Genomic DNA, 23647 nt, shown 5'->3' with positions numbered 1-23647 from the left:
GTAGTGCACATACTTCCGGTTCAAGAGAGATACTATGGGACATGCAGAGCATATCTTTTGAACACATTGCCCTAAAAAAATATATGCAAAAATTGTTATTAGTTAATACATTGTAATTTTAATTAATAGTTCTACTTTCCACTTTGTTCTGCTTTTATTAATTTTTTTTAGAAAAACACTGGGAAAAAAAGCTTATTAATATACAATTATTCAGCTTCGAATAAAAAATATTTTTAGTCTTCCTTCAGAATGATCATTAAAAATTTGCATTACACTCCTAGTATACTTTCTTAAAGGCAGTATACTATAACTGTGTGCAATGTATGAATCTGGGTATTGGGCACAGTAATTGACAGTAACGTTATCCAACTGGGTCTGAATTAGCATATTGGATTTCTGGCATGTTTTTATAGGGGCTTCGTACACAACTTTATTAATTTTGCAAAATCATTTATATTAATGTTTATTATATTATTTCTTAAATTAAAGTAAAATCTGAAAAATAGAACAAAGCCTCAAAGCATACCTCAGCCACATTTTGCCATAAGCAAATGAATACAGCACTAGTGGCAGCACTGGACAGAACAGCCTTCTAATGCAGTGCACAAATATACAAACACCAAAACTCACACTGAGCCAATTTACAGATTTAAGTTTTATCAAAAAAATACTGAAATACTTCTTGCCTGGAAGATGTGTACTATTGTAATATCAAGAAAGTGTGCTTTTTCAGCTATATGATGCACAAATCAACAAATGTATCATCAGTTCAATAATCATGTAAACAACAGACACTTTTTTAAGGGTTTTTTATACTATAAATAAATATTAATGACTCCTGTTTGCCATCTCTCAGATTAGTGCATTCAGATGTTTTTTAAATGAATGAAAATAATGCTTTCTAACCATTGTAATGAAAATTATGATTGATAACCAATGACCTTTACATTTTTCTTTGAACTTCACCAAACGTTTTCCTTCCATTTAACACCTGACAGTACACATCATATGTGATCATGTCTCTTTTTACCTGTCCAGGACGCTCCCCCTTCCTATTGGTTAGTGCTGTTGTTTGCATGATAAGTCAATCATTTCTATAAAAAACATATGTCTGCTAACTTTCCTTTTTCTATAACATCACCACATTTCAATCAAATCAGTCACAACAGCTTGGAGACTTTGGGTTATTCAGATTTTTTTTGGTCAGTCACCCCTGAATATAGATATATCAAAAAATCCTTTCTTAGAGGATACTTAACTGCTTAACTGATGTACAATCCTAGCAAATTTCAGGTTTTTAACTAAATGGAAAACATGTTTTTGTTGATTAGAGAATGAGTCAGTCAGTCAGTGTACTTTACATTATACAAACATAGATATACTGATTCTAACATCCCTCAAATGGAAACAAAATTAAGTCTTCTCTTTGCAAAGTCTCTATACATTAATAAAAAAAAAGCTAAAAATGCTAGTTTTTGAAAATGAACTTGCCTTTAACATCTAAAAAGCCTCTTTAAACTAGATACAGTTATCAAGAATTTCAATTAGACTACAGGTTGTTTACTGAAATCTGTATTATAGGACATCTCATATCTAGATTATTAAACTTTAATACCACTTTCACTTATTAATGCTAATAATTGTGTAATAAAAATGATAATTCTACTTTAATTAAATACAATGTTTTATTCATGGAGCTTAATTTTATTGTCTCCTTCTAATGCATAATTTTATTGTCTCTTTTTAATGCATTTCTGTTGTTGAAAGTCTAGCGCCATTCTATTATGTCTAATGAAAGTACTTAAGATGGTATTCTGTAATAGCTTATACTGTTAATTTTGGTAACAATGAAAGTAATTAAAAAATACAATGGCAAAATCAAATTTTATGATGAAAACAACAAGAAGAAACTTGTTGAAATCATGTCTCGCAGGTATAACATCAGCTCTTATTTACTTAATGTGTCTAAGATAATTATCAGCATACAATGTATGCAGTTGTAATCATTCTCTAATTGCAATTGACTAGTCACATGCCATGATGGTTGCTTGGTTAGAAGGCTCAATTTTACATGATGGTCAGTGAGTTGGGAAAGTTTTCATTGTTTTTAAACAAGTGGATATACAGTAGTCAATGCTGCCAGACAGCCATTCTTCAGCCAGTAAAAGAAGCACTAGTATTTTTTAAAGATAGAAAAAGCATTTCACCACATGAAAATATTGTAATGGAATTGACAAAGCAGTTGATGTTTTTATTTGACAAGACTGAAATATAACAAAAAGTAAAGACTCTTCAGCTGCAGACTTCACAATTACATACCTGGCTCATGTGGAAAGGAAAGCAAAAGAGAATGAGGTCTAAAGTGCTCCTCTGAACAAGCACACTTGAGTCCTGGACGGAGGTACTGACTGCCTCCACCTACAGAAGAAAAGTTTATAAAAAACGGTCAACATTTACAGAAACAGGACTATATATCTTTTTTGACTCATCTCACATATCTTTCTTTAGTTCCAATAGAGCGTTAATGGAGTAAATTACCACTTCCCAAAGGGAACAGAGTCCTAATTATATTTGTTTTTTTAATCTGGATATATCTGAAAATGCATACTTTACCTTAAAGTAGTTATATGACACATTGCGAAATCCAAATAGTCATTATGTTAAGATTAAATTACTTTCCTTATTTTGGCACAGGTACTAAAAACAGTCTAATTTCACTCTCTGGACACTCACTATAAATAAAAGTCAAAAGATTTTACACTGTAAGACTTCACAATAGTAAAATAATGCATTTTTTACCTTTACAATCTCACATATTACACAGTTGAGTAAATATAAGTCAACAAGTGATTTAAAAAAATCTAGGGAGCACACACAGATAGAAATTATTTAGTCCAAAAACTTAACTTACAAGGACCAGGCTTTGAACACTTTCATGAGCCCAAGTTGCAATAAGTGCTAGCAATTCACCAGAAAACTTATAACTCTAACTTATATAAAGGCCATGTCACATTACACAACTTTTCCACAGATTTTCAGTGTTAACCTTCACTTACATAATCTTAGCAAGTTGGGGGAGTGCTCCCAGGAAGGCTAGTCATGTAATGCAACATGTCCAGCGACTGACTCACTCACACTTCTCCACAGCTCACTCTGACAAAATCAAACAAGTGTGATTTTATCTTTAGTTGTAGGGACAGGCTTGTGTGCATGAGAAATGACAACCAATGAATGATCATATGGAAGTACAATTCACATAATGCAACAAGAAATATGGAACATATGGGCCTTGATCCTCATAAACATTAGAGAAAGATGTCTGATGTCTTGACAGAGTGGAAAAAAAAGAGAAAAAAAGAACTGAAATTGAGGCTGAATTCACTGTACTTGTTAACAATTCATACAACACAGGCTTTGTCAGGCAGCATGCTATTGGTTGTCACAAAATAGGGCAAACACGAATATGCTGTAAGGTTGGCACACAGTCCTTAAATTAGGCATGCCCAGCAATTTTCAGTCATTTGAACTGTTATTTGGCGAGGAGATCAGCAACAGCAGTCAGCAAGTCTGACACGCCCCACAACTGAAAGTCATGTAATGCAAAGATATTGAGCACTTCACAAAACAAAACTAATCCAAACTACTAAACTGAGTGCTTAAAAACACTGGAGAATGTTATGTTGTCTACATATCAACATGAAATGAACTCAATTATTACATATTTTATCAACATGGCATCAAAGAAAGTGTTGGAATCAGTATAGTTTCCAGATACAGAGCATGCCAAGAAAGCCACAAATGCTCATAAGCTGGCTCCTCTAATTATTAGCAAGATACTTAATCTATATAACTGTAATTTTAGTATTTTTTATAACTTCCCTCACTTGGCTCCTCTTCCTGATAATTTAAACAGCCATTTAAGTTAACCAGTTTCTAAACATTTTAATTATCACCCTAATTGTGCTAAGTGGTATAATTAACACCTCATGTACTTTATTGTATGTAGTTCATTATCTGGAAAAGTCAATAATTACAGATTGCCTTCAAACATGGTGACATATGACACACCCTTTCTATAGCGCAGTTAGACAGGAAATTCAATATAAAGCTTAATAGGACTGATTTGTCATTAAATAATCAGAATGTTAAGACAGGTTTCATTTTGTCTGATACAAAAAAAGGATCATGTGAGCTCTGGTAGAATGGGTAGACTTTGTAAGTTCTCTGTGTATTTGTGTTGATTTTACTACAGGTAATCAGGATTTACTTCATATCCTAAAGACATGTAATTCTGGTTTGACAGAGAAACCAAATTTAGATTGCAGTAAGCGACTATGACCTAAAACAGACTGTTGCCCTCTTTAGGGTCGGTTTCTAAATTGTGACCCTCAAACAGGATTAAGTAGGTTCATAGATAAACAGACAAATGGAAAAAAATAAAAGAAAGTGACTCAGAAAATAAACCGTCTCTCTCTGGTATGTTTCTGACATTCTCTTACATTTTTGAGCTATGTAAGAATAATCTAATCACCTGCAAGAAAATCTAGCGATATTCCATTTCTATTCAGTCTCCTGCACTTAACAAATGTTTATACTGTCCTTAGTTATGACAAGTTAATTTTGATGCTAGTTTTATTATATAAATAAGCTCAAATCCTTTATACCAACTATGTGTACTTATATCTGTAATATTTTATATTGATAGATTTTTTTATTGTCACTTGTGTGTTGTAATAGAAAAACTACAAGTCACCTGGATCTTTTCTAAGATGCAATCAATGCCATGAAAATATCAAAACTGAGTTTTATTTTAGCAAACAAAAAAAAATAGTAACACAACTAATAAAAAAAATAAAAAATAAAATTGTTATGCGTCAGTAGGCTGCACTACAAAGATTTTCTCCTGTGCACCCAATGCAGCTGTATTATCAATCTGCACCCCTCTCTAAAAACCACTAAGTACTAATTTCTCACCTCGTCCCTCTTTAATGCTCTGGTCACACCATCTCCTTGCAAGCTAGCCTTCCCTCAACTCACTTTCTGATTAAACATATACTCATAAAGCACAGGCAAAAAGAAGCCATGTTTCTCTCATTCTGGGCTCTCTTTCTAGGATCAGGAGATCCATTAGAAAGGCAGGAGGCAGTTAGTCAGCAGTGCACACTTGTAGCTTCTGTGTGTAAGACATTCCTTCTTTATCTGGTGTATTTAAAAGGCTAAGAACCAAACTGCCATCTGAGTAGCTAGCTTAATTATTGGACATGTCCAAGTTCATCTTGTGTGTTTTTCTCCCTGTAGCACAAATTGGCTTTGACTTCTTTCCTTTGGCATAGTTTCAGTTCAGCTCTCAGACCTGAGCTACACTATCTTCACAATAAACTTGAAAGTCCTTAACTTGCCTTTGCCAACATTAATGGACCAATAAAACAATGACAAAATGACTATGCCTTCCTTTATAATTCAGTTGTCACACCACTCCCTTCTTTCTCTGCATAAACTCAGTTTGTGTTCAGCTTCAGTATTGATGAGCTCTGAGAGAATAAAAAACAACTATATCCAGGTACACAAGTACTGTGAGACTGCAAACCAGTAAAAATGTTCTCTTCTCTTCAGCTAATAAACCAGAAATCTTGCAAAAGTATTTAAAAGCCAGTCTTAAATGAATATGGTTTTCTTTGGGATTTTTTTTCTCAAAAGAATAAGAAGTGGGAAAAATAATTAGAATTTTGTATCCACTTTAAAGGAGAAAGAAAGAAAATGTCTGCTTACATTTACGTTTTTTGCTATTTCTTAATTGTCTGGGCTCTGTATACACACTGTCTTCCCAGACACTACAGAAACCGAAGGAAGTTAATTGATCCTTCTGATGAGTTTATGAACTTTGTGTATAAATTTATAATTATATCTTCCTTATATCCTATATACTAAACAGAAACAAAAAAAGTTTTCCTGGCTGTATGGCATTTCATAGCCAAAGGACAGCTATGCAAAAAAGATCCATCAATGTAATTCATCCTCTTCTGATCAGACTCAATTGCTTCTAGATAAATACTCTTTTCCCTTGTGCAAGTGCTTTTTAAATACAACCCCTACAAAATACTCTTCCTTTCATTTTTGTTCCACTTGATGCCTGTGACTCCTATTATCCTATGGGTCAAGAAGGCTAAATTTTAAATACAAGAATCTAGGTTCACAAATCTATCTATGGTGAATTGTTTGTCACTGGGTAAGTCACTTTAATAACCTGGTGCTTCTCTTAATCTAGATTTCTCTGTATAAAACGTTTTGGCTATAAATGACTTTGGCACTCTACTTAACATTAAGGAAAATAAACTCTGACAGACACATAAAATATGTACTGTAAAATTCATCAGACCAATGCAGAAAAATATTTGTTTATGTTAAAATGAAATACCATTAGCTCAATATCACTCCCAATGATGAAAAGCTGGTCCTCCATGGAGAGCTTTCTGTTAAGATGGCAGAGAACATATGTAATTCCTGGCAATCGAACAGCAGGACTGGTCAAGATACTGCCCCATAGGGCACTATAAAACGCTGACTGCTCCACTGCTGCAGCCACTTTCTCCAGCAAAGTGTTTGTCCTGTGGAACAAAAAATGAAAGACATTTAACTCGTATTACATCACTTAATGATGGTTTTGTTGATTTTTGTGATCAACTTTTCAAAGAAAAATTGTCAACATATTATTACAAATACATATTATACAAATTATAGGAAACTACATCAAGTTTATTTTACTGATTAAGGTACTGTATCATGCAGGACCTAATTACAACATGAAAGACACAGTGTGTACATCAAGCTCTTTAGTGCTAATCTCTCCAAAATTATTAAAAAACAATATGACACCAATTATCATCATAATAAATAGCAGCAACTGAGGGAAGCCCATACAAATGCTAGTTTTGAGGCCCTCAAAGTTGGTCTGTGCCAGCTATATATTTTCTTTATTCTCAGCTATCAGGGTAATGCTTTTATCTTTTCAGACTTTCAGCATGTATTCCAGCTCCAGGTGTAAGGTATGACCTTAACATTTCTATTAAATTCTGAGTGGTCTGTCTTTTAGTAATGCAAACAGGTATTATATTTGTTATTATATGAATGGAAGGTTACAACTGAACGAAAAATTTGTAAATATAAACATCACATACACACTCATTTGGCAAACTGAGGCAGTTGGCTGAAGTCTATTTTGCTAAAAGAGGCAATTGGCATGATATAGATAGATAGATAGATAGATAGATAGATAGATAGATAGATAGATAGATAGATAGATAGATAGATAGATAGATAGATAGATAGATAGATAGATAGATAGATAGATAGATAGATAGATAGATAGATAGATAATTAAATTAAAGACTGATAAAAATGCAGGTATATTTACTAGGACATTTAAAATATACTGTAGAAGCAATGCTATGTGGCCTAGCAATACTGTAGCCATCCAATGAAGTACTAACAATAAGTGAACTAAAGCAGAATGCTTAACACATTTGTATTTATCATTATTGTTTTACCTATCATAGTATTCAGAACCCTCTTCCAAACCAGGCAATACTCCAGTCAACAGCCCCTGAAGACCAGGCTTTAATGTTTTACCTAAAGGTAAATAATATGTTTCATATAAGCTAAGCAATGCTGGTTTTACAGACATAGCTGCATTGGCAAGTAGTGGAAAAAGTCCAGAGCTGAAATGAGAAAAATACAAAAAGGTAAATGATTTTTTTTTTTATAAACTCCAAAAAGTACAAATAAAACAAAAATCCCTGTATATTGCAAATTTCTGCATTCTATCGAGTTAATCTGATACTAATTCAAAAATGTAACTTGCCAAATTTGTAACCTATTTAAACATTTTTGTTATTTTTCTAATACCACAATATCACAAAGAGGTTTTGGCAAAATGCAAATACATAAAAAGTATATAATAATAAAAAGCCTGTTGAAGAGGCACTTGCAACAACACTGTAATAATTTAAAATATTTATTATTTTCTAATTACATTTTTGGAAATTATTAATAAATCAATACTAGTATTGCATACAATTTAAATAGCACTTTCACAATGTAAAAGTTTCACACAAATTGTTAAGCTGTGCCAGCAGTAGAGAAGTCACAAAGTGACCAGGATGCACTGGAAGAAGGGCCATAATGGAGGAAAAGGTCAGTCTCCACTACTTAAAATGGGTAGGAGGATATTTTAAAAAGGGCACGTGTTTAAAGTACGAGTCCTCTGCCCTGAGAGATAACTCCAGTGAGTTCCACTGCAGGGACCTAGGATTCTATCCTCCATGGTCATGGAACGGAAACTTTGAATGACCTTTGGATGAAATTAGCTTATATGAAGAGGTGGACTCAATGCTGCCTGTGGCAGAAAACAGGTCATTGTGCCAACTAGCGTTACAGTGGGAATCCTTTGCCTGCAGAATCAACTGTGTTATTTTTTTCTGGATTAAATGTACATCCCCAAATTGTGCAAGTATAAAATTGACAACTAAGTGATGCCAAAATCTCTCCATTAGGATTGTATTCATCGTCTGCTTTTGTGTTGCATCACCCCAAGAATCTTTATAAATAAAGTTTTAGGATCCTTCATCTCTAAGCTAAGGTGATCAATTTACCAAGTATTTAATGTATAATTTCAAATAAAAAATAATTTATTATTCTTCCTCATAGAGCACAAAATCTGAACAGATATTTTAAGTTGCTTTAGCAAACATTTCTCAATAAACAAACCTGTATAAAAAGAGATCCTTAGCCAAACGTTTTGGTCCAATAATTTTGAAGATGATTTCATAAGTCTCCAAAGCTTTACGGTGGACTCCACTGGGTAGTGCTGGGTGAAGACATTGTGCTAAACGTTTACCGATTGTAAGCTTTTTTGGAATCACCTGGTATTTGGCATTATTCTGAAACACCTAAAAATGCAATAAAATAAATAAATAAATAAAATCAAGTATTATTAGTAGTTGGGTATATTTGAAATGCATTGCAGAGTTATGCATTGCAGCTTGTTATAGTTATCAGTGAGTTACAGGGGTCATATGCATCTTTAAAACTAAGAATACAGAAACTATAAGCTCCTAATAACATTGCGGTTCTGTATTTGCCCACAAAGCAAGTATTTGGTCACCCCAAGTAGCAATAAAGCTCAACATGCAAAAGAAAAAGCCCTAAAGGAAATAAAAAATGATGGGATATAAAAGATTATGGTTTTTTTTCAGCAGTTACTTAAGATGAACATGTAATCATATAGAAACATACAAAATATTAAGCAAAAATTTAAATATATTCAAAGAAATGCATATTTGTAATGTAAATTATATGCATTTCAATTAATGTTTGAAGTGACAGTCCTAGTCTTAAGCTGTTACTCAAATAAGTTATAAACTGCAACACCAGTACCATGTCAAGTGTCAGCACAGAGGTGCTGTCCTTAATTAGATATGTAACAAGGTTTACCACACTTTGCCAGTGTGCTTCGTGTATACAAAAAATTCTTATTAAATGCATTTAAATCAAAACAGACCACTTTATACATAAAAATTATAGCTCTGATCATTTCATAATTTTTAACAATACGCTGTATAAACCTTATTTTCAAGAAATACACATGGGACAAAAGCAGCTTCTACATTATTTGCTTTCTTAAGCATTCCTGCTGTATAGCAAATTTTCAGTTTCTTTTCTGACACATATTATCACATATAATCTATATGCAGGTTGCAGTAACTAAATGAAATTAAAAATGGCAGCCTTGAAATTCCCATTTGCTGAGGCAACCAGACTGTCTCATAGGCCACTTATATTGCACACATTAAAATAAATGGGCAACTCTTGTCTAAAAACAATACAAACAGTGCTGGTTAAGTAGCTGAAAATGCTTCAACAAGAGCTTGCTACTACAGTATATGGAACAGCACATTCTATTACTGTATATTTCGCAAGCCTCTATTATTTCCATGCACTAGTAGTCAACAGTGAGAGATTGTTCACTATGGATTCCAATCTGGTTAACAAGAAAAAAAAATCTTGTGACAAGGCAAAGATGATCTTAGTTAAAAAAACCTTACCTACATCCCAAAAAATCAGAATGCTACACTTCCTGAAATAAGCTGGTTATTAATGAATGTTGTTTCTTTATCAGTCTATCGCGTCAGTCTTTTTAAACTTTTGTTGGATTTTTCTTGTCAAAATGAAAAAGCCTGCAACACCATTGCTTATTTAATGATCAGGCAGCTAGATAAATTTGGTTCAGCAGATGTCATTTATGATCATGATGGCACGTAATCTTTTTGTGGTCCAATTTATTTTTTTATGAATGTATCATTTTACCATTTTTTAAAATTATTTTTTGAATTGTTGTCTGATGTCTTTGCATCAAAAAGAAAGAAAGATGTTAAATAGTATTTATAGCTACAGCCTGCAAAACCATTCCCATTTGTCAGCCAAATGTGGTAGAGCAGATGCAATTTAGTTTAATGGTCTGTGAAACTGAAATGTTACACAAATAAATATTACATTTCTCTGTAATTCTCATCAAGACAGATTTTGTCTAAATTTTCTCTATATGATAAAAAGATGTCCATTGAAACTGACAAAGAGTGGGGTATTCACAGACAAAAGAGAATGAAAGCATTTATAACCAATGTATGAACAGTTTGAAAGTGTATGATGATAAACACCAACTGCGGGAATTCAAAAAGAGAAGACTGAATACACTGCTAAAATAGTTTAAAAATGCATATATGAAATTAATAAGTAGGATGCATTTATCAGTTCTATGGACATTTTGATTTCAAATGTTAAAACAGTACAATGCTCAAAATAATTAACAAAGTGTCCCAAGGGTTAATATCACAAATGTAAGTTTTTTAATATTGTGTAATATTAATATTTTAACACTCAATGTAATAATCTACAGTATTTGCTTTGAGGTTCTCAGTAGAAATTAATCCAGAAAAATGTATTCTGTCTTCTGCCTTTTTTTCGTTTTTTTGAGGTTGGCATACTTTATTAAACAATGTAATATTTTAAACATGGGTACAGATTTGAAGATCTAATTAAATGATTTGGAAGAGGTTCTCTGGCAATTTATTAACCAACTGTACTGCCTGGAAAAGGAGACGGTAAAAAAAAAAAAACAACAACAGAGAGAGAGAGAGAAAAGACCCTGAGAGGGGCTAACCAAAAATCATCATGAGGGACAGCCTTAAGTGGAAACCAGGAGGAAAAGTAACGAAGTAACCTAATATCTTGTGGAAATTCAAAAGTCTAAATAACAAGAAAACCTCAAAATAAACATGACATAGGTTTTTAAAATTAAGAATCTTGGTGGTTATTGGCAGCAGAATGCCAGCATAAACACCATTACTGCATGTATGTTGATAGCAGTAGAGTGTTGTACCGTGTTAGCCATAGATTGATACAGGAGAAAGTATGGCTCATGCTTGCTTCCTGTGTATTACTGTCCTCCTTATTATGGAAGAATTCTTTAATTCTCCTCCTAACAACAAAATTTGGTTAGTTTCATCTAACAACTAGCAACCCTCTGAACAACTGGCACAGATACACTATGTGGCACAGTTTGTATCTTGTTTTAAGATACAGGTAGTCCCCAGGTTACAGACATTCGACCTATGACTTATGAAAGGGGCCGCAGCTGCGATGCATGCGCCTCAATGACTGCAGCCGTCATGTTCGGCCTGGGGACGCTGCAAGCGGTGGCTGGAGGGGGGCAATTTCGCTGCCCGTGCAGTGTAGTGTCCCTCGGGCGGCTCCAGGCAGCAAACGGTTTCACTGCCCGCCCACCACACACAGCTGTCCCATACGTCCTCGGTGTGCGGCTGGTAATGCTGCAAATGGTGGCTGGATGGAGGCTGTAGGGGGGTGATTTCACTGCTCGTGCAGTGTAGTGTCCTTTGAGTGGCTCCCGGCAGCAAGCAGTTTCATAGCTCGCCCACCACACACGGCTGCCCCACTCATTCTCGGTGGGCGGCTGGTAATGCTGCAAGCAGTGGCTGGAGGGGGATGATTTTGCTGCTCGCGCAGTGTAGTGTCCCTCGGGTGGCTCCCAGTGGCAAGTGGTTTCACTGCTCACCCACCACACACGGGTGCCCCGTTCGTTCTCAGTGGGCGGCTGGTAATGCTGCAAGCAGTGACCCGGTTATGGCTGAACGGAGGCCATTGAGGGTGAACAGGGCAGCGGGGGCTAGCATTTTAGTGTGCATCGGATGGCTGTCTATTGAATAGGAGCGATTCACTACCCGCCTTTGGCTGCACTGTGTTCGTTCTCGGTTGGCGGACACTGCAGGCAGCATACTGTAGTGGAGGTGACTGTGAGGTGGGCTGGTTATGAACCGCCCGTCAATGCACCGATTCATTCTCAATAGCAAGCCTGCTTGTACTGTTACGTACATAGTAGGAAGTTGTCTCTTGTCAGTACATCAGACGCATTGACGACTGGTGCCTTCCTGCTGTGATAGCAAGTACAGTGCTGTGCAGAAGAGCTCATCTTAATCTTTTGTCTTTACCCTTCAAGAATGTCTCTGAAATACAAATCTGATGCAAGTGCTAGTGATACAGTAAAGAAGAGAAAAACCATTACCATTGAAAATAAAGTAGAAATAATAAAAAGGTCAGAGAGAGGTAAAACTCCAGTTGGTTTTACATATATGTATATGCATATATACATATACATATATACATATATTTATATATAAATATATATATATATATATATATAAATATATATATATATATATATATATATATATAATATATATATATATATATATATATATATAGTGACAGTTTAAGGGCTCTCTCACTCTCTTGAACCCTCAGACACCACGCCAGACACCAGGTAAAAGTCCAGAATTATTATTTATTATAATAATAATGTGCACAAAGCACACTCCTCTCCACAATTCTCAATAAATCAATACTCCAATCACTAAACAATAATCACATCACAATCCTCTACTCCCAGACGCTTAGCCACCCTGCCTCCCAACTCAGTAAGCTGTCTGGAAGCTCCCATAATCCTTTTATATTCCCTGACCCAGAAGTGTTCCAATCCCCAGTCCATGTTCTCATATCACTTCCGGGTCAGATAAAAAAAGTCCTTTTCTTCACCCCGGAAGCACGTCATTCCCCTTGTCCATGTGACTTGGACGTACTTCCAGGGCGTAGGGAAAAGAAACACTGTTCGTCCCTGCAGCATCTCCTAGCGGCCCCCACGGTATCCAGCAGGGCTGTAAATGAAGACTTCAATGTCCATGATGCCCTGCTGGTCTTTGGGGCACCTCCATACTGCAGGGAGGGCTCCACCTGGCGGCATTGGGGTATTGGCCGGGATGAACAGCCGGCCATACATCACAATATATATATATATATATATTGTTAGACAAATGGTGAAAACTATTTTTTTAATTGAACCTTGTGTCAGATAGGTACATAGGAACAGAAAAAATAAACAATATGACAGCTTGTAATTATAATAGGCATTTTATTTTCTTTAAGTCCATATATATTATTAATACATATTTTTTACACAAGTTATTAGTTAAAGTACTAATATTAAGGAATTTTTATTTATTTTAGTATTTTTATTGTCACTGAACAATAAGCCATCAGAATTTCATTTTCGTGATAAAAAATAAACAGTTTAAACACCTGTGGTCTATAGTTTAATTATAAAAATACCAAAAGCAAGACATTAATATAGAACATAAGGCTTCTATGTACCTGGTTATGCAGGTGTTTAGTGTAAAACAGTTTTTCAAAGGGATAACAAAAAAAATCAGGATTAGTCGATTAAGTAATATGAAATAGGTGATTGGTATTGGCCTTAAAAAACCTGGTCAGAGCATCCCTAAAAGAAAATGACAGCAACTTCTGATACTGCTTTACAGAAAGTGTCCCTGCTGCTGGGGTATTGCGTAAGGTGTGCAGCATCTTCTTCTCAATATGCACTTCCTGTTTTGGAGTTGTTTCCTGTGGTCCATAACATAACAGTATGACCAATTTCACTGCACTCTTAAGGGCACAGAGTTGCTGTATATTATTGTCAATGAACAAGGCTTTCATTGGACTGAACTATTATTTACTCGCGCCTCAGTCTTTACATCTCAGTGCTCACTAGAATATGCTAAAACATTAATTCATAAAAAGATCATTGCCTGGGTGTTTCTTTTATAAGCCTGCCTTACCTTCAAAATGACAGGTTTTTGCCTTTATGGACTCTTTATCAACCAGTGCTGCATAGCTAGCATTTAAAGCGATGCCCAACACTGCTGCCTTTTAGTTTAAAATATGTGATGACACTTGATGAATCAGTAAGAAGCCAACCTAGCTCTGCAAGTTCTTACTTACAAGCAATGCAATGAGCCCTAATTTACATTTTATTGAATTTATTAATATCAAATAACATTCCATACTAGCAAGTCAAATTTTACAAAACTAGGTTCAAGTCAAATCAACCCCCACCAATGAGAAAGAGAGCTAAGCCAATTGAGTAAAACTTTAATAGTAGGAAAAATAAGTAAATAAATAAATACAATAAACAGAATAAAAAAGGGAAGAAAATCAGCATCCTCAATTTAAATGCTTATTCTAAAATGTTATTGATTAGATCCTGCCAGGTTTTTAAAAAGTTTTACACAGGTCCTCTAAATGAGGACTAGATTATTTCCAACTTAAAGGAGGTGTGTTAGGATTCTTCCAGTTGAGCAAGATAAGTCTGTGTGCCAATAGTGAAGTAAAGGCAATTACAGTTTGTTTGTCCTTCTCCACTTTAAGCCGAAGTACACCAAACACAGCTGTTAGTGAATTAGGAGGGACTGTGACTCCAAGGTTGTCTGAAAGGCATTTAAAGATTTTGGTCCAAAATTATGTTAATTTGGTGCATGCCCAAAACATATGGCCCAATGAGGCTGGAATTTGATTGCAACATTCATAGGTTCGATCTTGCCCTGGAAACATTTTGGACATTTTTAAATGAAAAAAGATATGCTCGATAGATGACTTTAATTTGAATAATTGTATGCTTTCCGCATATGGAGCTAGAGGGAATTCTGTGGATTGCTACCTTCCGCTCCTTTTCTGAAATGCAGAATGAGATATCCTTTTCACACTGTACTCTGGAATCTTTGAAAGGAATGGACTTTAAAATATTTTTGTACATTACAGAAATGCTGTTTGAGTTCTTAAGACTGATTTTCTCTAGAATAGAAGTAGGTTGGAGGTGAAGAAAATTGGGCAGGTTTTGTTTAGCAAAGCTTCTAATTTGGAGGTAGTGAAAGAAATGTGTTGCTGGAAAGTTAAATTTGGAGTGTAATTGTTCATAGGATGTGAAGACGTTGTCTATGTACAGATCTCGAAGTGGTTTAATCCTGACTGTTTTACAGACATTAAAAGTATCCTTGAGAAGGTGGAAAAAAGGTGGTTATTGTGCAGAGGTGCCACAGATAAAAGCTTCTCTTGAAGTACTTCCTACATTGGTTCCATATTCTGAGTAAATGGAGCACAATTGGGTTGTTAGTGTAGTGGCAATACCTTATATTTATTGGGGTACAAAGCAAGGAATATAAAGAAGTACTGCAGAATTATATTTCTATTGTGGACCAAGCGTGTTTATGTTCATTTAATTGTGTCAATGTTCAGGTTTTTATACCTTGTATATTTGCCTCCCAGTAATAAAATTGAAAGTTAGGTAGAGCCATGCCACCTTCTGCCTTAGGTCTTTGTAGGGTCGCCTTTTGGATATATGGATGTTTTGAATTTCAAATAAATTAGATTATGATTGAATCTAACTTCTTAAAAAATGATTTGTTGATGTACATTTGAAAAAGAAGTTTAGGATGGATGTTCATCTTGACAATGTTAATTCTTTCAGCTAAAGTGAGATGAAGGGTAGACCATCTATGCAAATCTTACTTAAGTTTTTCCATGCAGACAGCAAAACCTTGATGATAAAGAGCATTATGTTTACTTGTGATGTTTACCCCAGGTATTTAAACTGATCTGCAAAGGTATCCAATCTAATATTGAGTGCTAGAGAGTTCACTGGAAAGAGCACACTTTTATTCAAATTAATTCTGAGACCATAAATCTTTTGAAATTCTGTTATTGTTTTTAAGACTGCAGACACAGTATTTTGTGGATCTGATATATAAAGTACCATATCATCTGCATATAGTGAAATTGTCTGTTCAAGTCCTTTTCTAATAATCCCCTTTAACTCATAAGCATTTTGAAAGTGAACTGCCAGTGGCTTAATGGTGATTGCAAAAAGCACTGGTGACAAGGTGCATCCTTGTCTAGTACCATGTTCTAGTTTGAAGCAGTCTGAAATAATGCTGTTATTACAATCTGAAGCTTCTGGCCTGGTATACAGTAGTTTGATCCATGCACATATGCTCAGGCTAAACCCAAATTCCTCCAATATAGTGAAAAGGTCGCTGGTTGCGTCCGTTATGGGAGATGGATATCTCCGGTGGAACTCTGTTAGCAGCAGTGTTATAATCCCCTTTTGTTTTATTATCCTGAGGTATCCTGTATTTACTCAACCCGAGGGGCTCAATTACAGAATATATAAGCATGAGTGGCAAAAAAAGGTTCAGAAAGACTCCAAGTTTAAACAGTCATCAAGTTCAACTTCAAGCTTAAGGTACGGCCCTTGTAGCAAAGAGGTAGTTCCATTCAAACATATCAAATTCTTTTACTGCATCCAACGATAATATCATCGCTGGGGTGTGAAGACGTTTTGGGATAATACATTACATTAAACAGGCATCTAAGATTGGAAGCTAAGTGACTTCCTTTAATAAATCCAGTTTGGCCTTGTGATATTACCAAAGGAAGCACTTTCTCAGTCCTTCTACCTAGAACTTTGCAGAGTATCTTAACATCATTATTCAGAAGTGAGATTGGTCTGTATGCTGCACATTGTAACAAGTCCTTATTTTGTCTTGGAAAGGCAAAATGTTTGAGATAGAATGTTTACTGTCTCTAGCTTCTGTAAATGTTGCTAATAAAAGGGGAGTTAACTTAATCGAGAATTTTTTAAAAAATTTGGCAGGGTAGCCATCAGGACCTGCTGCTTTTCCACACAGAAGTGAGTAGCATCTAATAATTCTAATAGTGCCAGAGGTTTATCCAATTTCTCTGCATTGAAAGTACAATAATCCCTCACTATATCGCGCTTCGACTTTCGCGGCTTCACTCTATCACGGATTTTATATGTAAGCATAACTAAATAAATAATGCAGATTTTACGCTGCTTTGTGGGTTCTGAGGACAATGGGTCTTTTTACTTCCTGTACATGCTTCCTCAGTTGGTTTGCCCAGTTAATTTCATACAAGGGACGCTATTGGCGGATGGCTAAGAAGCTAACCAATCAGAGCACGCAGTTAGGTTCCTGTGTGCTGAATGCGATGTTAACCAGGAAGTCTCATCTCGCTTATTCAGCATCAATGTGTTTCGTTGTGTAAAGAGTTAACTTTTGTGCTCTTTTGTGTTTATCTTTGTGCATAGTCAAGCCCTTCATTATGGCTTCAAAACGATCTGCTCCTGCTACTGCTTCAATGAGGCTATTACAGTATTCTTTTTATTTAAAAAGTAGGAAAGGAATATAAGATCTGCGGCCACAGTGTCCTTTTAACCAGAGTGCAAAATGAGTTGTAAGTGGATGTAATATGGCAGTAGTCTGGATGGAATTTGCTTTAGGAATTTGGATTGAAGTCTGCCGGAAGAAGAACAACAGCAGTGATATACAGTTGCCTGGAGAGGCTCCTTTAGAAGAGCTGTAACGCTCTCCTTTGTTGTGCAGTAAAACTAAACTCATCGTTATTGGACAAGTCATCGTGTCATTGTTGACGAGTAACTATAATTAATTTTCTACTTACAGTACTTAGTACATGTACGTATGTTTAGTGTCACAGTACACAGATTTACTGTATACAATTTTTTTTGCATTGTACGTATTTATTGCTGGTGGCCTGTCTATTTATTGTAATGGCTGTAACATATGTGATATCGGAGACACTCAACATCTTTAAAATAATATTTAGGTTTTACTGTATATAAACAGTGTGTTTACATACATAATTTCAATTAATCTTACCTAATATCTAAGAGAATACAAAGGGTTTATGCTGTATAACTGTGCAGGGAATATTTATAAACAGTGTGGGAGAGTTTATAAGGGCTTAAAATATATAAAAATAACCATACAAACATATGGTTTCTACTTTGTGGATTTTCACCTATCGCGGGGGGGTCTGGAACGCAACCCCCACGATCAAGGAGGGATTACTGTATTCAGTTTTTTTTTATAAAAGAAACATTTAAGAGCAACAATGAGCAGCCAAATGCTTATGCATTTAGTAAATATGTGGTGCACTCAGAGAAGGAGATTTGAGCCTAGAATGAAGAAAAATCGAGAAACTTCGAAAAACATCCAAGAAACTTATTTAAACCATTTAAATAAATCACAAAAATGAAAAAAAAATCCAGTGTGCTTACATCAATCAAGGTTGTGCTTTACCTAACATGCATCTTTAAGTACAACTTATGGACTACTATCAAGTGAATGGCAAGAAAGCAGTGCATAATGTTATATTGTAAGGATATGGTGTTATCACATTTCAAATACCAAAATACCACACCATAAATTATGAACTGCATCCATCATCCAGAGATATCCCTTTGGTCTCAGCATTTAAATACAGAATAATTTACTGTAGCATATGTCGTTTAGAGCTGCTGATTAGCTATTCACCTGGCATCTCCATTTGTTAGTTATCTGCACAAAAAAATTGAAAATCATTATGAACTGTTACTGACCATCCATCATTTTGTCTCCTTTTCTTGTTATCCTGCTCTGGCATACGATGCCACTACTATACCGCCAAGCTGTTACTCCTATCCATGTGAAGTGGCACAGAGGACACAGAAGTCTTAGTGGCCAAGAATGTATAAACTTTATCTTTTTCTCAGATTGCCCAGAATATGTACATATATTGTACAATGCCTATGTCTGTCTTTGCCTATGCCTTTTTAAGATAAAACCGAAAGTGGAAACACCCCCCCACCCCAGACATTAATTTTCTCTGTGGAATCCTACTGCATATAGTTTTTGTGTTCCTCTTTTTCATAGTCAACTGTTAATTAGATTTAAATAAGGCACAGAATGATGAGTCAACATCTATTCATATTTCTCAGAAGTCATCATTCATTGATTTTGACCCAATTTCCAACACTATTAACTAAAATACATCCAGGATTAGTATTTTGTTTCATATTTGATACACTGTATTAATCCCCAAGGGGAAATTGTGTTTTGCATTACCTCCAGATGTCAGAGCAGTCACTGTGCTTCACAAAACATTGCAGGTAGGTATCAAAGCAGTTTTTGCCAACTTTGGTATATTTGTGTCCCATAGATTTCAAATTTAGGATCATTACTCTATAAGACTTTCTGCCACTGGTTGTTCCTGTGCTTTGTGGTTTGTAATCTCTTCTGAATGTCTTATTGTTTCCTACCTGCAACAGGCCCCACTAGACCATTTTTTAAGACTTCCTCGCAAAGTCATAAAATACACTTTAAGGCAAGACGACTCTGGCAGATGCTGAGCAAACACTTCATTGGATTTCCTTTTGTCTCTTAAAAAAGTGACCTTTAAGTAGTTCTGTCAGATGCAGACAGTTTTTTTTTCGTGTGTAACTGTGTTTCCTGTCTTTAACTTACCCAGTTTCTTCAGATATCTTTATAGTGGTTTGAACACCACATTTAAAAATTTTTGTTTGATATGCTATTGCTTGTTGATTACAAACTTCGTCATACAAAACTATTACTCTTTGTCTGTCAAAATGTGTTAATTTGGATCATACACGGTACATTTTATGTGCCAATTAAGCATTTACTTATTTATTTTTTAGAAAGGCCATATTATTTATTTTGGAAAGTTAACTGATTCATATAGTGTACACATTTGTCTATAGGAAACCAACCAGCAAAGCTGGGTTTGGAAAATATTCAGGAGTCATGTTTTCTGGTTTGTCATTTTCTCCTTAGCAGTTAAAACAATATAATTTTTATTATTAATGAAACAGCTTATATTGTATGTTTAGCATTTCTGAGCCTTTATCACGTTATTCACTCTCTTACTCACATTTGTGTTCACTTTCATTTATTTTACTGGTAATGGCATAGCGTCTGGTTTCCTTTTTTTGTAAATGCCATAGCTCTCTTTGTAATCTGATTATTTGAAAATAAGATCAGACAAATATATAAGAAGCACCTTATTTAAAAACTTCTAAGCTGATGGTACCTACATGTTTCTTACAAACAGCTAGAGAAAACCTGATTCATGTGGCATGCTAAACAAATACATATACTGTATGATATTAAAGGCTGCAGGTCATTAAATTTGCTTTGTCTACATTTGGCCATAGGAAAATAAGAAGAATTTCTGCATGGACTTTATTTCTAAAATATTCATGGATTTTCATGGATATTTCATTGGAAATATTCATTGGATTTTAGGACTCTTGATGTTTTTAGTCACGGAACTAAAATGAAGTTATAGATAAAAGTCTACCATTTCTTTCTGGTATTTGAAACTTATTGTTAAAATGATATAATGTTAATCTCTGCAATATACTAATTAGATGTTTGATTGATTACAGTACTGCGGTGGGCTGGCACCCTGCCCGGGGTTTGTTTCCTGCCTTGCACCCTGTGTTGGCTGGGATTGGCTCCAGCAGACCCCCATGACCCTATAATTAGGATATGACGGGTTGGATAATGGATGGATGGATGGATTAATTACAGTAATTCACTTTTTCCTAGGCCCTTAAATCGCAGTATTCAAAGACTACAAAATATATCAGCAAGTTGCCTTGAGGATCCCCAGGTACTGAGACTGAACTATTAAAAATAAATAATGCTAAAATGTTATTATAATTGCATTTAGTTAAAACTCTCTCATCTATCTATTACTGTAAATTAATAAAAAAAAAAAATGTTTTTTTCAGTATCTCCTGCCAATATGTATTCTGACGCTGCATGATATACAATATAAAAAAGTTATTTTTTAAGATATAGTGCATTTTTAAATATTAGTGCATATGCCCATTACAAACAAATAATCGCTACAGGTGCACTTTTTACAGTATTTAAAGTCTCAAAAAGTTCTAATTAAAACTCACAGCATTTCAAAGGGAATGGAACACTTTGAAGAGAGTGCAGTGAAAATGTTTTAATAGATGTTTAAGGTCAGTTTACCCACTGCTTTTCCTCAATTAATTCATCACAGGGAGCAATTTCAAAACTATTTACAATTTAATGTGGATGTCAAAAAGTTAAAGCAAAAGATTACTTTACCTTGTTTAGCTTTCCTAGGGCTGATATCAAATCGGCCCATTCACTGGAGTATTCAAAGTTTTTAAGGGCCTTGTCCACAGCAGCTACATAGTTTCTATACTTGGAGTCACTCAGTAATTCCAGTTCCTCTGTATTCATTCTCTTGTAGAATGCTGCTACTGGCTAGAAGCACCCCATCCAAACAAAATCATCCCCTGAAACAGAAGAGAACAAATATATTTACCAGGAAATCATACATGATATTCTCTAAATTCCTTCAACCCTGAACTACAGTGCATCCAGAAAGTATTCACAGCGCATGACTTTTTCCACATTTTGTTAAGTTACAGCCTTATTCCAAAATGGATTAAATTCATTTTTTTCCTCCAAATTCTACACACAACACCCCATAATGACAACGTGAAAAAAGTTTACTTGAGGTATTTGCAAATTTATTAAAAATAAAAAAATTGAGAAATCACAAGTGCAGAAGTATTCACAGCCTTTGCCATGAAGCTTAAAATTGAGCTCAGGTGCATCCTGTTTCCCCTGATCATCCTTGAGATGTTTCTGCAGCTTAATTGGAGTCCACCTGTGGTAAATTCAGTTGATTGGACATGATTTGGAAAGGCACACACCTGTCTATATGAAGCCCCACAGTTGGCAGTTCATGACAGAGCACAAACCAAGCATGAAGTCAAAGGAATTGTCTGTAGACCTCAGAGACAGGATTGTCTCGAGGCACAAATCTGGGGAAGGTTACAGAAAAATTTCTGCTGCTTTGAAGGTCCCAATGAGCACAGTGGCCTCCATCATCCGTAAGTGAAAGAAGTTCGAAACCACCAGGACTCTTCCTAGAGCTGGCCGGCCATCTAAACTGAGTGATCGGGGGAGAAGGGCCTTAGTCATGGAGGTGACCAAGAACCCGATGGTCACTCTGTCAGAGCTCCAGAGGTCCTCTGTGGAGAGAGGAGAACCTTCCAGAAGGACAACCATCTCTGCAGCAATCCACCAATCAGGCCTGTATGGTAGAGTGGCCAGACGGAAGCCACTCCATAGTAAAAGGACTCTCAGACCATGAGAAACAAAAGTCTCTGGTCTGATGAGACAAAGATTGAACTCTTTGGTGTGAATGCCAGGCGTCACGTTTGGAGGAAACCAGGCAGTGCTCATCACCAGGCCAATACCATCCCTACAGTGAAGCATGGTGGTGGCAGCATCATGCTGTGGGGATGTTTTTTAGCAGCAGGAACTGGGAGACTAGTCAGGATAAAGGGAAAGATGACTGCAGCAATGTACAGAGACATCCTGGATAAAAACCTGCTCCAGAGCGCTCTTGACCTCAGACTGGGGCGACGGTTCATCGTTCAGCAGGACAACGACCCTAAGCACACAGCCAAGATATCAAAGGAGTGGCTTCAGGACAACTCTGTGAATGTCCTTGAGTGGCCCAGCCAGAGCCCAGACTTGAATCTGATTGAACATCTCTGGAGAGATCTTAAAATGGCTGGGCACCGATGCTTCCCATCCAACCTGATGGAGCTTGAGAGGTGCTGCAAAGAGGAATGGGCGAAACTGGCCAAGGATAGATGTGCCAAGCTTGCGGCATCATATTCAAAAAGACTTGAAGCTGTAATTGCTGGCAAAGGTGCATCGGCAAAATATTGAGTAAAGGCTGTGAATACTTATGTACACGTGCTTTCTCAGTTTTTTTATTTTTAATAAATTTGCAAAAACCTCAAGTAAACTTTTTTCACATTGTCATTATGGGGTGTTGTGTGTAGAATTCTGAGGAAAAAAATGAATTTAATCCATTTTGGAATAAGGCTGTAACATAACAAAATGTGGAAAAAGTGATGCGCTGTGAATACTTTCTGGACTGCACTGTATACTAAACCAGTTGAAAAATGGCAAGTTATCAAATGCTAAATTTATATATTATTGGAACTTCATTTTGTAAAACACTAATATTGATTATTTTGGCAGATTAATAATACTATAAAATTAAAATACTCACAAAATAATGGTTTATTTTTCCAACCAATTTTCCAGTAAAACATAATCTATACTTGTCACATACAATGCAAGACAAAACCAAAACTTGTACAGAACACCGGTATTTCTTTGGACACTCTGACATGCGCATGCCCAAACATACAGTAGATAATCTAGCAAGCTTGTATGTATACAGGAAGAAGAACTCTACACAAAACTAACTAACTAACTAACTCTTATTTACAAACTACAGA

At 35.5% G+C, this 23647-nt stretch overlaps 1 protein-coding gene across 6 annotated transcripts in view; it reads right to left on the bottom strand.

Annotated features, from left to right (window-relative positions):
- The window catches only part of dop1a (DOP1 leucine zipper like protein A), a 117913-nt gene that overhangs the window by 81436 nt on the left and 12830 nt on the right, over positions 1-23647 (bottom strand). For all 6 annotated transcript variants that reach the window (XM_039747569.1, XM_039747570.1, XM_039747574.1 and 3 more), the window contains exons 2-6: positions 21420-21613; positions 8764-8945; positions 7545-7715; positions 6416-6605; positions 2320-2418 (exon numbers count right to left, since the gene is read on the bottom strand). In XM_039747569.1, coding sequence (XP_039603503.1) covers positions 2320-2418; positions 6416-6605; positions 7545-7715; positions 8764-8945; positions 21420-21557 — 780 coding nt within the window. In that variant the 5' untranslated portion in view covers positions 21558-21613. The remainder of the gene's footprint in view (positions 1-2319; positions 2419-6415; positions 6606-7544; positions 7716-8763; positions 8946-21419; positions 21614-23647) is intronic.

This window comes from Polypterus senegalus, chromosome 3 (assembly GCF_016835505.1).
Source record: "Polypterus senegalus isolate Bchr_013 chromosome 3, ASM1683550v1, whole genome shotgun sequence".
NCBI classification, from domain to species: domain Eukaryota; kingdom Metazoa; phylum Chordata; class Cladistia; order Polypteriformes; family Polypteridae; genus Polypterus; species Polypterus senegalus.
This window is presented reverse-complemented; position numbering and strand designations above follow the sequence as displayed.